The sequence below is a fragment of the Scomber scombrus genome, chromosome 3, assembly GCF_963691925.1.
Source record: "Scomber scombrus chromosome 3, fScoSco1.1, whole genome shotgun sequence".
Taxonomy (NCBI): Eukaryota; Metazoa; Chordata; class Actinopteri; order Scombriformes; family Scombridae; genus Scomber; species Scomber scombrus.
Genome location: NC_084972.1, coordinates 24,800,372 through 24,819,060, shown reverse-complemented (window position 1 = coordinate 24,819,060; position 18,689 = coordinate 24,800,372). Strand labels below are relative to the sequence as shown.

General features: G+C 40.8%; 1 protein-coding gene across 1 annotated transcript; it reads left to right on the top strand.

Annotated features, from left to right (window-relative positions):
* Positions 1 to 2,911: 2,911 nt before the first annotated feature.
* apcdd1l (adenomatosis polyposis coli down-regulated 1-like) lies at positions 2,912 to 15,752 on the top strand. Its single transcript, XM_062416221.1, has 4 exons — positions 2,912 to 3,170; positions 11,960 to 12,143; positions 13,312 to 13,831; positions 14,859 to 15,752. Exons 1-4 carry the CDS (start codon positions 3,086 to 3,088, stop codon positions 15,630 to 15,632), a joined length of 1,563 nt encoding a protein of 520 aa, XP_062272205.1. The 5' UTR covers positions 2,912 to 3,085; the 3' UTR covers positions 15,633 to 15,752.
* The last annotated feature ends 2,937 nt before the right edge of the window (positions 15,753 to 18,689 follow it).

Genomic DNA, 18,689 nt, shown 5'->3' with positions numbered 1-18,689 from the left:
TAAGGATAGAGGATGTTGTATTGCTGTACAAATTGTTAAGCCCCCTGAGGCAAATTTGTGATTTGTGATATTGGGCTATAAAAATAAAACTGACTTGACTTGATCCAAACCACTATATTTGGAGGTAAAATGGAAAATAAGCGCACCCAAAATGTCAGTAATAATCTCTCACTGAAGAGGAAAACTTTATGTGCAGAGTTGCGAACAACTACTGCAAGTATGTTACATCAATTCTGAAGCAGGAAGTCAGTCTGTAAACTTTTTGGATAGTAATTTTACAGTTTGCTCTTGTTTTCTCTCATCTGTCAGATCATCTGACTGCTCCTCCTTCTTGCTCTGTTGACTTCTTTTTAGAGATGTGGCTGCATGTACGGACATCAGCAATTAACTTTGTAGTAATAACAGTGATGTTATAACTACAGATATGGAAAATAAGAATTAAAAGAAAGACAAAAGTTTATCCTTATGACTGTACCTGAAGGTTGTGATTCTTGATCATGAGAACGTGGCATTCTGACGGTCTTGTGAGAAAAAGTGGGCTACTGCTTTGAACATGTGGCTGAAGAAGAACAGATTCAGGCGAGCTGACAATTGGCAAATAAATGTTAATATAAACAAAATGATGCATTAAAAATTTGCCATATAAAACACTACACCGGCGGTAAAATTGCTCAGCCCAATTGCATTGGCCATTGGCTGTGTGTGTAATGGTGTCAGGAGTGTACGCACCCCTGATTGTGTGCCAGGGCTCTGGTCAGCCCACCCGTCGTAGATGTGCTGCCAGCTCTCGCTTGGCAGGCACTTTGAAACCCGTCTTTACCTCTGCAGCGGTCAACAGTGTCAACAGCTCCATCAGACCACATGTGTATGCGGAGCCTATGAATCAGTGTGACTGAAGCGTTTGTGTGTGCATGTGTCTCTCTAATGGAGTGTGATATGCATTTGTGCAAACTGTGTGTGTGCAGCTGCTGCACATTTGAGTTTATACTTTCTTTTACTTTCTTTTTTTTTAGGTTTAAAGGGTTGGTTCACCCAAATGACAAAAAAAACATTTTCTCACCCACATCCAGAGGTGTACAGACATGTAGATAGTTTTGGTTTTATGTGCACAAGTTTTTAGATATCCGTGTCTAGGATTTCTGCCTCCACCACAATAACTTGGAGCTGAATGGAATTCAATTTATGGTGCTGACATCATTCAAAAATTACATAAAACATATTCAACAGCGACATTTCTCCAGGAACAGCATTCCCATTACTCTCAATAAGCCACAGACCTCACTGTCAACAGTTTTCATTGGGACTATTTCTTTGGTAAAACTTAGTTCCAATGAAAACTATCTACAGTGAGGTCTGTGTATCCAGAGTAACTGGAACATTTATGTTACTGTTGACTTTTTAACTTCTTCATTACTGATGAAAAGTCATGATGTGCAATCAAACATTGTTAAAACACAGAAAACTATATTTTATATTTTAGTGGCGTTCCTAAAGTTTCCAAAGTCCAACTAGGTCAGGCTGACATTTGGTGAAATGTAAATAAAGTGATGCACAAAACAAATATATTGCATTGGATGGAATAAAATCATGGAGTCTTTGGTATGAACACGTCACTCAGTGTAAACATCATGCAGCTTCAGTGAAGAGCTAGAACAAGATGATAAAGGATGTAAATGATACCATCAGATATTGTGGACTTTTTTTTAAATTTTTCTCATTAAAATTCAAGAGATGGGAAATAATGCGCAAAAATGTATTTTAAAGTTCAGGTAAGGCCTGAATTTGTTTAAGCAAAAATAAGTCTATGTTTGACAAATCAAATGTGTATCTCCAAAACTTAACATGTTTTTTGTATAATTCATATGATCTGTATTAAAATGATCCCATTTGATTTGGCTAATTCACACTGCTGAAGTCTCATTTTTGTTGACATTGGAGTGTGTTACAAAGGGACCTCTTGCCAGTTTGGATGGTTTAAAGTGGCCAAAAACTGTTTAAGTGTACAAATGGGAGTGTGAATATTGTTGTAAGAAAGACTTTGCCTTTAAGGTGAAATTAAAGAAAACTGGATAAAAAGGGGTTACTTTTTTAATGATGGAAGCACAACAAACTAAATTCCATTTGCCAGCATTGTATTAAGGTGGAGGCAGACATCTCAGAGACACGTATCTAAAGACTTTTGTAAAAAAATAAATTAAAAAAAACTATCAGCATAGCGAGATGCCACTAGAAGTACAGTCACTGAGGAAACCTGTTTTGAGGTTTACTAACTCGTATTAACCACTGCCCTTTTGCACCTTGCTCTAAAAGCTCCCCAGAGATTTCACTTTAGGAAGTTTGAACTCAAATCCCCTCCTCCACACACGCACACACACGACACACACTCTCTAAAACTTTCTCTACCTCTGCTTCCCCTCTATCTCTCTCTCTCTCTCTCTCTCTCTCTCTCTCTCTCTCTCTCTGTCTCTCTCTCTCTCTCTGTGTCTCTCTCTCTCTCTCTCTCTCTCTCTCTCTCTCTCTCTCTCTCTCTCTCTCTCTCTCTCCTCAGCCCAAAACCATAAGAGCCAGACAGGAGTGCACACACAGACACACACTCATAAACACCCTCACAAAATATTCCAGCTCACATGCACACACACACTCACTGCACATGCATCGAGGGGAACCAATCCACAGTGCTGCACAGTAGTGAGGCAACGGTGTGTGATTGAGAGAGGGGGGAGTGGAGAGAGAGGGAGAGAGAGAGAGAAAGAGAGAGAGGAGGGGGGGAGGATTTACTCTCCCTCTCGCCAACTAAAGGAAAGCACCAGTTTGGAGAAGTTGCATGAAGCGAGTGGTTCCAACTGAGGACTTTCTTATCAGACCATGGAAGCCAAGAAGTGGAGTTAGAAGAACAAGAAGAGAGGGAAAACCTTCCTGCTGGCTGAACAGGAGACCAAAATTTCATCTGAGGGATTACAAGACACTTCATATGTGCTCGTGTGATGGTGATATCCTGCATGATCGTCTCTTGTTGACAGCAGGAACCTCCGTGTTTCTTGGATTTCCCCGGGATCAAAGTTTGTTTTCTGAGCAGAGAGTGTGAATGAAGTGTGCGGAAGCAGGAAACATGTCAAACGGACATTTCAGTCACCTGTTGAGGGGAGTCTGGTTGCTGTGGCTCTGGCAAGGTGAGTTCAGGCACTTTCTACAGGATGAAAGTGTGGGTTTTTTAAAAACTTTCCAGCTGTCTAAACAACTTTTTGAATATACAGTTTGTCCTTAATTACTTCCAAAAATCCAGACTTCTCTCCAGTCAGTTTTTGCAGGTTTTGCCTGATTAAATTAATAAGAAGCCTCATTTTCAAGTCTGATTTTGATATAAATTTTGAAAATACATTTTGTTTTACAATATTGGTTTAAGAAAACTTTTTACTTATACAGTGTTGAGTAATCACACGTTCCCTAAGAGTCAAAAATTCATTCAATTCATTGAACATTTTAAGTTATTACTCCTTAAGTATGAGAATAACTTACTGCAGTGTAAAACTTGCATTTAGAATCTGATCTGAAAAGATTGTTGCAGATTTCCTCCTATAATCCAAATCTTTTTCAGTATGAAAACAATGAGATAAATGCTCTCTCATGTGAGAAATAAGCTGAACACTTGGGGATTTAGCTTAAAGAACACATGGCAGGACAGGCAGACAAAAAGGAAGAGATTATAACACAAAAACTCATAATTATGGGGGTTATTATGTAATTTGTCACAATTCAAATGATTTCAAAAGTTCAACACCACTTTGAAAGTAAAAACACAGCCTCTGCTGATGTTAGACTTATGAATAGCCGGTCTGTTTTCCCCCTTCTCCTCGGTGTGTCTTCAAAGCATCAGTCGGATCTGTGACCAGTGGAGGAGTCTAAAAAAAGGGCTCTGGCTGGTGCCTTTAAACAATGGTTCCCTCGGAGCAGGGAAGCGTGGCCCTGGAACTAATGTTGCCATTATGTTAATGGTTAGAATAACAGTAGACATCCATTACTGACCCTACCTCAGGCTGCTGTGCAGAGCTGATTGTCCAGCCGCCATAGCCTCAGTTGCGGAAGCGCTGCGTTTTGGCCATCAGAGCCAGTTAGGATGATGTGCGGCCGGAGACAGACAGGAGAAGGCATCTGCCCAGTTTTAATCATCATCCACCAACTCAGGGCCAACCCCTACCCCTCCCTCCATCCATGGCTGCTTCTTTTTCACCGCTCATGTCTAGTAGAGGAGACAGACAAGGTTGAGTTACTGGCCTTAAGCGGATACCATGAAGGACTGAGCAGTTCTTCATCCCAAAGAGAACAGAAAACAAATGAGAAACAGTGATATCAAAGTGGAATTGTTTGGACTGTAAAATGTGTCTTTAGGCGTTAAGTCATTTTTGTGAAGAGAAAGTTTTCCATCTTGGTGTATTTCATGCTGACAACATATTGATTTCAAATTTAGAGTTTTGAACAACTATTGCCTTTTTCTGACTTTTGAACCCAAACTCTGACTTCAAAGCTACGTATAAACATTGAGTTCTTGGAGTTCTGCCTCACTATTTAAGTTGTTGAGAAAGATAAAAGTGAACATTTAAGTGTGATTTGCTGTACGGAAGAGACCGCAGTAAATATTTGGATATGGTCCGTGGATGGGAACATCATGTGGTCCCACCCTATCACTACTTAATTTGACCATGCACTCTGAACAGAAAAACCCTCAATCAAATTCATTTAAATTAAATCTTGGATACAGTATTCCCATTTTTGGCCTATAACAGTCCTATTTCAACTCTCCAATTTTGTGAAACAGCGACTGACAGATCCCTCAAAACTTCTCCAAACCGATCTTTTGGATTAAGGTGAAACCAATGTAATCTCAGCTCTAAAACATCAATGGACCATCAACTTCCCTTGTCTGATATCTACATCTCGACTGCCTTGACTATCCACCAGGAGAAGACACCACAATGTCAGTTGGTCAGGTGCAATCAAAATCAAGCATACAATTACACTCAGGGATCTTCTCTACAACTGTCTACTAGCTCAAAACCCAAAATGGCACTCAGCAAAGTTTGAATAACAGCAGCAACTGCTTAAAATGTAGAATTTACAAATAACACATATATTAATAAAAAAAGAAGCAAGATAGGTGGATGTGTTGGCTTCATGTGACAGCTTTTTTATTCATGGTGAGGTTGTGGGATGCAGCAGGACGATCCATGCGTTGTTGCATGTTGAACAGGAGCCAGAGTTCGCTAACCACAGTCGAACTGGCAGCAGTAACCACTGGGCAAACCCCTGTAGATCCCTTGTCTAAATAAACGAGGCTGCTGGATTAACCAGTTTATGCAGTGATGAAAAGACAACAGTAGCCATCCATTTACTACCCCGGGAGCAGAGGGACACTCCTGGTCCGGGAGCATGCTATGAGATGCTGGGGTTAAAGCCCAAAAAAGCAAGGGGGGCTCTGGGTTACAATAACACAACAGACCTCATGTTCTTTGAAAAACCTCTAAATCAACTTGACCCTTGCCTGACTTTGACAAAAGGGAGGAGGGAAAGAAAAGAGACAGAAGTAGGGGACTGCAGTGAGCAGGTAAGGGTTGGTGTTTGCCTTCATTAGTCCTTGATAGTTATCATAATGTGGTCATTTTTTTGTACTAACGAGTAGAGTAATGGAATTTAGTTAAATACATTTCAGTCGGCATGTTTGCGTTCTAACTTGGAGTTTGATGGAGGGTCAATGTCAGTTTTTATTCTGTGCATTCAGACTGCTGTGAGACATGTTAGCTTAGCACAGGGTCGAAGGGTGGTCAGTGTCCATAAAAAATGAGAAATGTTCTTCTCAGAAACTCAAAAGTTTTCTTATTTATATTTGCAGACATTTGTTTGCTAAACCTTCAGTGGAGGACAGGACTTCTCTGGCGTGTTGCTTGGGGTCAGTCACGGGGGCTAAGCTAACATTAGCTGTTGATGGTCAGTAAACACCTCTAAACAGTGCTTACTGCTTGTTGGAGCACAATGTCTCGTTTTTAACTCTAAATACACAATGTGACGAGTGTGGTGGTCTAGAGGTTTTCATAGCTGTTTTTAAACACCTTTAATGGAGTCAGGCTGAAAAATGACAAAGTAACAAGCGAGTTTGGAACCTATTGGCTACCGTCTGATGATGATTTAGCTTCTGGGAGCGATGGCTGAGGTTTCAGATATCCAGGACTTCTTCTAACGCACACCAGTCCATTTTTACAGTCCGATCAGCGACTTGCAAGTAATTTAGAAGCAATTTGTTCTTTTATTACACAAGATGAACATTTCTCCACACAATACACAAGCATTGATACGTTTTGTAGGTGTTTTAGGTGCAGAAGACATTTCGGCCAAATAATTCCGTCTCTTTCACACCCATCGTCGACTGTTGATAGAAACCAAAATCTTGTCCTTTGCCTGCTCATAGAGATTAAGTAACTAATAACATCACTACTTCTGTTGTTGAGTAACAAGTACAGTAACGTAATAATCAATTTCAAGTAATGACATGTAAAGAGTAATTAATTACATTTATTTTTTTATTTTTATATAACTTTCCCAACCCTGATAGGTATTTTCTTTACCATATAGCACAACAGAACTGATCTTGAGCTGGTCCACAGTCACATGAGAGAGAATAAACAAGGTGGTCCAAAATGTGCCCAACATTTGTCCATCCTAAAACCAAAACTAATAATAATGGTTCCACAAGATTAAGCAAGAGAGCTACAGCGTGTCGAGGCATCCAAAATGGCTTCCACTGTAAAGCAGCTTACGTGAAAAAAAAGTCAGTGAGATATTTATATCCTGTGTTTGTGTGTGCTGACCTTTGAGAAGAAAAGCAAAGAAGAAACTGCAAATCTGACAACTGCACAGAAGTATGCAGCTATGCAGTCGTATTTCATGATGGATTATAGCTAATACTGTCAAAAAATAGATCATTTAAAGGGAAATAATTTTATCCATAAGTATGTAGGAGGCAATATATTTCCCATCGTATTAGAGGACCAATCCAGGTATCTAATATCAGTGTTTCTCAACCCTCTAAGGAGCCAAAAGATAGAGTTGAGAACTGGAAGATAATGAACAGGATAAGACAGAAGAAAAAACTAATTTCCGCCAGAGAGATATTTTGTGTTTTTTATTTAGACTTTTCTCTAAACTTTGTTTTTCCAGTAAAATGTTACTGCCTCTTTTGGCCTCCAATAGTTATACAAATTAAGCAAGTGGGGAAGTTGAGAAGGGAAAATCAGTCTTTGGTAGCCACTGCTCATGACTTATAGACATATACAACTTGTGGCAAGAGGTCACAAATAAACAGGTCTTCACTGTTCGATTTCACCAGCCAAAAAAAGTTTGGGAATCGCTGTCTTATAACACCTATCCAAGATCTGGAGGACAACTCAGCAACTCAGAGTGGCTGAAAAAGCAGCTGTGAACTGTGAATGATGTGCAGCAGTCAACTAAATATGTGGACTTGGGGAGATCTCTGAGCTACTGTAGCATTTCATATTTCTGCTCACACACAGAAAAACACACATTTCACCTCACTAATCATATGTCATTCCAGCACACGAAGAAGCCTCACCCAAATGACCTCCACCCCTCATCCTCCTGACTAACTTCACTCACCTCATCAAATACTGACAGACACACACAGGGAGGGAGAAAAAAAAGAAACAAAGGCAGAAAAAGGGAAAAGTAGGAATCTGAAATCCATCCAGGAGAAATGAGCCATAAACATCATGGCTTTTTCATCAGGGGAGGGGAGCAGTAATCAGTAAAGGGGGGGAAGTGGGTGAGGGAAGGCAGGCCAGCGGGGCACGGGCACTTCAGGGACAGTTTAGAGGGTTTTGTCCCGCAGCACTGAGGCAAAGAGAGATGAGAGACAGAAACTGACTTTACATGACAGCGGGAGTAACCACATAAAAAAAAAGGAAACACATGAGGAAGTAATTAAAATACTGGAGGGATTTGTCCGCTTCACCATCATTTTATTATTCAAACACTCTCTGCAACAAAAAAACAGATATTGTCTCTCAGCTTCACTGCCTCCACTTCAGTAGGTTTTAGTGTTTCTCTGTTAAAAGCTTAAACAGAGGGAGCAATGAAACTGACAAAGGCTTCTCTCTCTAATGAACGAGGCACAGGCTGGACTTAAACGTCGAGCACTTGATTCCCCCTGCAAGCCCTGAATGAAAAGTGGCTGGATCTGGTTCTTGTTTTTTCAGGATAACCTCTGAATAAAGAAGTACATAAAGCTGTATTTTGACTTTGGCGCTGTGGATGAGACATGAGAGAGGGGAGCGAATCCTGCCAAACCGTAATCACAAATGCAAACAAACAAACAGAGTGCAGCCTGGAGGTCCTTTATAAATGGTATCCCTTCTACACTATAAATCAATGTGTGCTGTGTGATTTTTTGTGATCATGCATGCACGTGTGTGTGTGTGTGTGTGTGTGTGTGTGTGTAAACAGGATGAATAAGGAAGCTCAAAGACAGGTAGATTATTTTGGCCAGTCATCAGTCAGCTGAAGGGCAGGCCGCGGTGTTGGTGATGATGACAGACTGACCGTCCAGACCACACGCAGGTCACAGGCTGCTGCACTGACCCCTTGTGGTAGAATCATGATACTACATGACACCACATATCTGTGCTTGCCTGTAACTCAGTGTATGTGATGTGTTGTTCAGGTGGTCTTGACAATGAAATCAGGTTCACTACAGCACAGCAGAGAGGCAAGAAGATGAAGAGCATCCTTTCCAGTATTTAATTGAATATGAAACAATTGTTGCATCTTGCTCTCAATCAACATATTAATAACACTTCCCCTCATAAGAAGAAGAGCTATCACAAGAGGTTGTTACCCCTTTTTGTGTGTTGTTATGGCAATCCAAGCAACATACATATGTGCACATCACAGCTGTGTGTGTCATTTTCCTTTGTGGGGGAAGAGCCTGTAAAGAGTTAATTGATTATTAATTATGATGCTTTTATGAGTTATGCGTATTCTAGTGTTGACCCTTGACCCCTAAGAAGTCACAGAGGTTAGTCACATGTTTGAGTAAAACCTGAGTAAAATTTGAATTAGGGCTGCAACAAACCATAATCTTCATGACTATTTCAATTTCCAGATTAAACAAGTATTTATTTTCTCAATAAACCAACAAAAGAAGGGGAAACAATTTAAATTTCTTACCTAATTTACTGTTCAAACTGCTCAAAACAGTTTGAAAACCCTAATATATTCTGTCCAAATTTTTGACTTTCAGAACTGCATTGTGTAGGCTCTGCAAAGCTATATTCTACATACATAAGTAATCCATTATATACTTTGAATGCAACTATTCACATTGCAGCTAAATCAGGATTAAAGTTTGGGGTTTTTTTGTTTTTCAAAGATGCACCAAGCACGTTACTGTGACAGGCTGACAGCAAGGTGCAGGCTGCATTAGAAAGAAGTTTTAGGGGCCATAATGGGAAAATAAATCAGTGGGAACCTTTGCAGGGTAAGACTAATGATATTTGACTGCCTATGTAGGAAGTGAATCAGCTAAAATAGTTCCTCATCTCCCCCAAATTGAGATGGGGGTTGGATATTATCATATGTATTACAACATCGCCTCACTTGTGGTCGAAATAGGCTCTTTTGTAGAAGAATACTTAAAACCTCACGATGAGCAATTTTGTTTTACTAAGCTCCGCTTTTATGAGTACTCTTTTAGTAAATGCAACCATATGCCCAGCTGGAATGAGATCCAAGAAAGGGAAAGGGGCTGAATGACAAGTGACCTCAAGAAACACTCTATAGAAATGCTTTGGCAAAAACAGAAACTCAAATATAGCAACCCAAATGACTCCACATCACATACTGTGACTTTTGCCTCTCTGTCCATTCATTGCGCTGTGTGTGAGTAACCACTTAGGCAGTATGTTGCATGCAGCTACAAAGGGTGGATAACACAAAACAGACCGATTGGATGACTTGCAAAGAGCAGTGGATATTAATTAATCCTGATTAGTATTTCTGCTTCGAGTTCTCCCGCGGGAGCGCAGCTGGGTCCGACTGACCGGGTTCCCCCTCCAGCTGCAGTGACATGGAGCATAAGCAAACACATCAGTGCATGGGGAAAATTGCAAACATGTTTCAATGCCTGTAACAGGAAAAATAAGTATTAATCATATAAACAAATTGATAGACTGCTTGAAGAAGGAGAAATGTGCCCTTAGTTTAAATTTGGTTTTGGGTCTGTGACGGTGCACTTCAAACATTTCAAGATGTACACATGTGTGCGTCCGTCCTTGTGTCCATATGTGTGTGTGTGTGTGCATCAGGTGGAAGGATAATAGGAAATGACTGAGCCGCACACATGTCTGTGGTTGTGGTCAGCATATGGGATGCATTCCAAGAGTCAGGGGAACAAAAAATATCCTCTATGTGACTCTAACAAGGTTAATAAATGCTGATCAGTCAGGCTCCGTCCTGGAGCTTTTTACAGAAAAAACCATCAGCAAGTCACATCACACACTTTCACTTTAAAAGTCCTCAGTTTCCTTAAGCTCCATCTGCTCAGTCATAAGAGAACAAACTGATCTGTGGCCTAAACTGGAGTCTTAACAGTTGACGCTTCAACAACTAAATATTAACTCAACTGGAGGCTGAACAGGTGATGTTCTCCCCATGTGCATCCAAAGTCAAATGAGAGAAAAGTAGGCTGAAATTACACCCATAAAGCTGTCTAATGCAGATGACCCTGAGAAAGTTGAGAAAGTGAGATGGAAGAATGCAAGAGCTACAGGGATACCGGAGACCATGAGGGAGAAGGAAAAAAGAATTAGAGGAAAAAGTGAGCTGGATATGCTGACCTGAGAATAAAAATGAGTGGACGAAAATCTGTGAGAACTCATCCCCCTCGCTTTTTGACATTTGTTTTAGGAGGATGAAACTAGAGCCATAATTTTCATACACACAAAAACGCACACATTGCCCAACCCCCCGGTGTTGCAACCATGAGGGTGCAATCAGAAAATCCTCCTGCCTTTGTCCCAGCTGAAACCAGATCGGAGCGATCTGCCTTGCGGTGTTGACAACTCACACATCTCTGTGCAGCAACAAGTGGACGGAGCAGAAAGTGCAGTTATGACCAGTGACAGGCAGACAGATTGCAGATGTGCACGTGTCAAATCAATAAATGTTACAAAGTGAATAATGCTTTTATTTAGATTAACTTCACTGTCAGTGTTTGGGAAAACTCAGGAAAGACCATTCATCATCATAAGTGTTTCTCTTGAATCATATTATCAACAGATGTTATTGGCTCAGCTTGGCTGCTGCTGTCAGTTACCCGCTGTTTGCTATATCTCAATGATAGAAATATATATATATATATATATATAAACACACATATATATATAAACACATATATATATATATATATATATATATATATATACAAATATGCACACAAACTCACAATCACCTACACACACACCTTCTGCTTTCAAGCAAAACCAAAACCAAGAACTATGCGTTGCAGCTGCAGAATGATTGGAGTGACAAGCCAAAACTTTCTGCACCATGGCCAACATCCTGATTCACAGCTATGTATGGTTTCTATAGCACCCACTCACCGCTCATTACATGGAAAATTTACCAAAATTACAGCCCTGACACAGCTTGCAGTCAACCAGAATTGTGTTTATATGTAACAGGGAGAAGATGTGAATTTTCCCCTATGGCTATTATTTGTTCCCTTCATTTTGTGATGACAGAGGCTGATAATGAATAATTTTAGTCTACATACACAATTGTAGGGCCGAGAATCAGCCTGGAAATCTAAATGAAGGGTAATGGAGCCTCTGTGTTTATCTGATTGGATAAATACGATTGTTTACTCACTGTTTTCTGACTTTCATTTCCTCTGCAGTTGTGTTTGTTGCTGGAACTGGGAGTAAACTATGGGAGGTGCCCTCAGTCTCCTTCACTTCCTCCTCCAATCTCAGTGAGAGCCTGCAATGGGAGCCCCACTGCCAGTACCACCACCTACAGGACAGAGTGAGAATCACAGCAGACATCCCCCCAAGACTGGATGGTACCTGGGTGTCAATAAGGTACATTTTCATAAAGTTGTAGTAAGTAATAATGACGTGACCAAGCAGTGAAGGATTAAATCAAGGACAAACGTGTCTTTTACCTCACTGACTGAATCAGATGCCTTCAAAGTCAACACATTTCAAGACTTATTGGAACTTTTTTTGACTAACATATTAGACAGTGCTCCCCACCACCACCTAAACACCAAATGGGGGGGACATCTTTTGGAAGGTTAAGGTGGTTAGGTTTTAATACCTCCAGTAGAGTTCAGACACAATCTATGCCAAAGACCTTTCACATATTTTTTTCATGTACAGGATATAATTGTTCTTTCTATATCCTGTATAGATTATTGGTACCATCTGTTTAAATAAATACACTTAAAAAAAAAAAAAAAAAAAATTCAGAATGATTTAGATTTTAGCCACAGCTGTAGACTTAAGACTTGGACTTCAGTCAGACTTGAGTCACAGAAATGAGGAGTGAAGACTTGACTTGGACTTGACTGCTGTGAAACTTGGATTCCTGAAAGGCTACAACTTGACTTGTGACCCAAAGCAATACCTCAGGTTTTCAAGACCTTCTTAAACCCCAGAAAACACAATAAAAAGAAGACAGTATCAGGCTGATCTTACAGAGCCGAACACCTTGACTATTTAAAGCAATTATGATTAATATTTTTATATTACAAATGAATCACATGAAACCTTCTATGTGAAAAGTGTCGTATTGAAAACCCCCCAAAGAATTATCACCTGACTCTACAGGTCTCCAGAGCTTTATGGTGTCTTTGAGTTCATTGTTTTGGTTTGCCACTCAACTATAAGGATGAACTAGTGAACATTAGTTGGTGGAGTTGGTGGAAACAAAAAACAGATCTAAAAGGAGAGCGAAAACCAGACTTACATTCATCAAATGGACACAAAGATGTCTTCAAATGAATAAAAATATTGCACTGTGTCTGCTGGATGTGCCAATGGGCAACTATTTGTTGACACATTTATCATATCAACTTTATAAGCTGTCCGGTTTAATTACTAGGCCAAAATATTGACAGGATTTGGTTTTAGTTATGTAAAAACATCATTAACAACTTGTTAAAGTGTTGACATGAGATCGGCCCAAAAAACCTCTCTAATCACTAACCTTATTTTAAACTTTTCATTCCTTTCCCGCTGTGTTCAGATGTGAGGTTCGGCCTGGTCCAGAGTTCCTCACCCGCTCTTACACCTTCCACCCCACCCGTCACTTCCAGGCCCTGCAGCACTACTACACCGACAGTGGTTGCGAGGACCCGGCCTACTCCCTGATGATAAGGGGGAAACTTCGACTGCGTCAGGCCTCTTGGATCACCCGTGGAGGCACTGAAGCAGAACACCACATCAGCAAGGTTGGCATTGTGATCCACAGCCTGGCAGCCAAGCAGAGGCTGGCCTCAAGGCTGCCTCCATCCTGTGTGGATCTGACCCTCAGCCATGTGATGCCAGGGAAACTGTATGAGCTGTACAACACCCGGGCAGGAAGGGGATGTCTCGCAGCACTGGGCTTCTCCATGATGGAGATGGGTCTGATACGAGTGGAGACACAACACCACATCCATGGAGGGAAGGTCCAGGAGCTGTTCTTAGGGGATATACACACTGACTGGACTCAGAGGACCCACTATAGGCCTACAGGGTACCAGCAGCCACTGCAGAATGCAATGGTGAGACATGAGAGTGTATTTTTGTTTGTTTGTTTTAAATTACTACAGCAAGTTTATCAGAAAAAAAACCCTGAGAGATTAATTATAAAAGTAGGCATAGATACTCCTATCTTGCTGAGCCACCTTGGTTTTAGCCTTCAGGATACTTCTTCTTGACCTTGCCATTTTGGCAAGGTCAAATTGTTATAAAGTAACATTAAACTGAGTTATTCCTCGCACAAAAACTAAGGAAGGGAAGGCAGCTTTTTGTGTTTATGCCCCACGAAGGTAGGGTATTCCACCTGAAATAGTGAGAGGTGCCACATCAGTGGCCACTTTTAAAAGCAGGTTAAAAACTTCTCTTTTTATGACTGCATTTGGTTAGGTGTGTATGTGTGTGTATAGGTGTGTGCACATGTGTGTGTTTGTGTGTGTTTGATTGGACTTGTTTATCTTGTTTTACACTTGCACTTTGTTGTTATTTATTTTATTATGATTATTTGTTGTGAAGCACCTTGAGTTTACCTTGTGTATGAAATGCGCTTTATAAATAAAATGTATCTTGACTTACCTTACCAAAATATATAAATCAATGGTCACACAACAGATGTCAAATAGAAATCAAAGCTACCATAACAAAGTAATAATTTCCTAAATGAACCTCAGCACACTCCAGAATTTAGTGATTGAGGCCAAATTTTACTTGTTGTAAAAAATTGTTGACTTACCATTTCTGGAGAGAAGATGACACTTTTTGAATTGGAGTGAGTTGGATCCAGCATCTAATGGCCGTTGATAGCATTGCACTTTTAGGTACCTCCACACTGGCTTCAGTCTCAAGCTGTGGTAGTTACTGCTTGGTAAAGGATTTATTGGTAATTTTTCTTCAGGTTTTGGACATTTGGGCAAACAAAAATTTGCCTTGGGCTAGATTTTATTTATTTTTTTACCATTCTATGAATAATTACAAGACAATTAAGCAGTTAAATAAAGAAAAATGACAGATTAATTGATGAACACATGTCTCATCTCTCCTGAATCCTTTCAGCATCACATCCACCCCTGTCCGGTGTGCGCCTTGGTGTACCGCTCCACAGAGCAGCGCCCCCCAGTGTTGCCTCGCGGCTCTGTAGCTCCTCTGTCTCTGGCAGGCCGCTGGACCAGCCAGCACTGTGAAACCCGTCCCAACGTCCTCTTCCTTACCAGAGACTTCTCCTTTGATCCTGACCAGCACGTGTGGGAGGGCGTCTACCGGCACTACTCTGACCCTACCTGCTCTCAGCCCACGTTCACCCTGAGAGCCTCTGGCCACTACGCTCAAGGAAACCCCTCCGCCAAGGTGTCAGGAGCCACTGAGTTTGTCTTCAAGGTCATCCAGGTGAGTGTTACAGCCATAGAGGAGTCCACTGCTAAGTTGTTGAATGGGACGAGGCCAGGAAAATGTGGTGAGGCTGGAGGCTGGGAAGTCGGGGTGGAGCAGGATTTGACTTCCACAGATGGGTGCACAGTGCTGGGCATCAAGCTGCCACACAAGGAGTACGAGCTCTTCAAGACTGAGCTGGACCACAGGAAACACCTGATGCTGCTCATCGGTGAGAGGCCAACTGACGGGTCCAGCCCTGACCGACCACAGAGGAGACCCACTTCCTTTCAGGCTCCTTTGGTGCTTTGCGGTGGGGGGGAGACAAATCCCTCGCATCGCCATGGCTCCGGTTTTAACAGCAAGCAAGTTCAGTTAGCTGCCAGTGGGACAGAGAGGCTGGCACTGGTGGTGTTACTGGTGCTTGGATCTGTGCTGTGCAGCTGGATCTGTGTTTATTAGAGACGTTCATGAATCAATCCTGTTACACAGCTGAAGTCATTGATGGACATTGTCTTCTGGCAGCTTTCCCTCACTCTCCCTGCGTATGATGTTGACCACATGTGCGGTCAAGAAAAATCACGAGACATTCAGGAGAGCTTGTTATGTTTGATTGCCAACTAGCTTTCATATGCTGCCTGTAGGTTCACTTTAATGACTCTTAACTTTAGCTCAATTTCTACGTAAAACCTATCTGTATATAAACCACCAATATATACAATTGCCATCATTTCAGTATGTAAAAATATATTCTTTTGTACAATTTTGATCAAACAGATGTTCTCACTTCACTGATCAAGTCATTTTTCATATTTCTTTGTAAAAGCTGTTTTCTTGTAACACTAATATTACAAAGCAAGATCACAGTGTTGAAATGGGGATCAGTTATTTCCACATCAAACTGCAAGCCATGGACATTCCAGCAGACTTCACAAGATAATTCATTTTCAGCCAAGATGCAATATAACTAATGCACTTTGAACATTGTTGTCTCAATATACTGGATAGAAAAACAGCCCAAAAGCAGAAAATGTGTAATCAGCATGTGTAATTGCTACCATCTTCATTGGTCAAATGCCACTTCGGTGTGAAATGTTGCTTTATCTCCTCCTCTTTTAAATCTCATGCATTAGCTTGCATCTCTATCAGCAGTCAACCAAAACAAATTTAATTAATATTTATTTTATAATCATTAATACATAAGATGTTGGTCTAATATTTTAGTTAGTTCTGCCGTTTAAAGGACCAGTCTGTAGAATTTAGTGGCAGAAATGGAACATAATATTCATAAGTAATGTATTTAATTTGTGTATAATCCCATGAAAATAAGAATTGTTGTGTTTTCATCACTTTAGAAAGAGCCCTTTATATCTACATAGAGAGCGAGTTCTCTTTCACGGAGTCCACCATGTAACCCAGACCCAAAAAACTAAACACCAGCTCTGGAGAGGGCCTTTTGCATTTTTTGCAGCCACCAAAGGTTCTCCTAGGGGAGGGTGAGGGGAGAGGTATTCATTTAGTTGCAATTTGCCACCTCACCACTAGATGCCACTAAACTTTACACACTGGTCCTTTAAGAAGTGATTATTTTCTATGTATTAAAATGGCTTTTCATAACATCTTGTGTTTGATTAATCTTTAGAGTTTACAGCCACTTAGCAAATCTGTGAGGCTGTACCTCTGCACATTAATGTTTTAAACTAAATGCTAAAATCATGCTAACATGTTCACAATGACAAGGGTAGTTTGTTTGGGACAGTGAGAGCCAAATACAAGTCTGAGAGGTTCACTTAATACATTTCCACTGTATCAATACAAAAACTATTTCACAATTATTCTACTGGAGTCTTGATCTCACAGCTTCAGTTGGTTCAGTTTGTGGTTCTTACCTCCATGTTTTGGGGAAAGTTTGTTCAGATTGGGCATGTTTGGTGCCATAGTGCCATATGTGTTCCCACTCCAGTCATTCCTAAAAGCATGTTTTTCACTGTCCACCTTCCTTTCTTTGGTATTTGCTAGTTTTGAACAAGCCATTTTACTCTATCAACCAGAGCTCCTACACTCCACAACAATGTTGCTAACTGCAGCGACTAATGGAAGACACGTGAATGAAGACACGTGAGGTGACCAAAGTGTTTCTCAAAAGGAGTCCATGTCAGTCTGAGGTTGAATTTGGTTCCTGGTCTGAATTAAATTGTTATTCGGTCTGGATTGGAATATGCCTATTGAGTGTGTGTGGTTTAGGAGATGATGTTTGTTCACCATCTAGTTTAGTGTAGTGTAGCAGAGGCTGATGGGAATATCTTTAGTTTTGCAGGTATTATATAAACCAAAGTATGGGACAACTCAAAAAGTTGACCTTTTGAACCTGTTGATGGTGCTCGATTAAAGACAGAAGATCAGCAAAGTCATTATAATTCATCCTAATGGGAACATGAATGTGGCAATCCAATAGTTGTTGAAATATTTCACTCAAAAAAGCACAAATAGCCTCAGCCTCATGGTGGTCCTTTGGAAACGTAAGAGGGTCAACAAAGTCAGCAGGATCCATCCTCTGGGGAACGTGAATGTCTTAACAAAATTTCATGCAAATCCATCAAATGGTTGTTGCAATATTTCAGTCTCGACCAAAGTGGTGGCCAACTGACAAATATGAAAATTAAAGTTTACTTTTGCGATGTTCCAATGATGCTGTTTTATCTCAAGAACCAAACATAAGTTGGGACTGTATCCTCAGGGAGGAACCAGGAGCTGGATTTTGTCTGTGGTCTGATTCAAAGCCCAGATAGTGGGTGAGCGTACAGCCGTTTGATAAATAGCTGTCATATGGCTCACACATTACACAAGACATTCCAGCACAGGTCCAAGTGCTGAAAACACTGTGAAGAATATCAGATTGGATGCACAATGTATCACTAAAATGCACAGCCGTCAGACAGAATAGATTTTGTAGTTGCTCTGACAATAAATGAGCCAAGAGTAACAGCAGTGAGGAGACAACAGAGGAATATATACAGACGGGTGACAAATTACGGTCTGTACAGGTCTGGATGTTTGACCCCGACAGTGAGGGGATCTGGTGATTCTGTTAAGATGTGAGGGTGAATTTTGCAGACATGGTTTGGATTCACTTATCCTCTTAGAGGGGAAGGGTCACTGCAATCAATACTTTCTGACCCTTTAACCCATGATGAAACATTTCTATCCTGATGGGAATGGTCTTTTCCAGGATGCCCCTATCCAAAGGGCACGAGGGGTCACTGAATAGTTTGATGAGGATGACATTTGACGACCCAATTGAACACCTCTGAAAGATTTTGGACCAATGTGTTAGACAGCCCTCTCCACCATCATCGTCAAAACACCAAATGAGGGAATATCTTTTGGAATAATGGTGTTCATCCCTCCAGTAAAGTTCAGAGACTGTAGAATCAAAGCCAAGGAGCATTGAAGTTGTTCTGGCAGCATGTCATGGCCTAACACCTTACTAAGACACTTAATGTTGGTTTTTCCTTTATC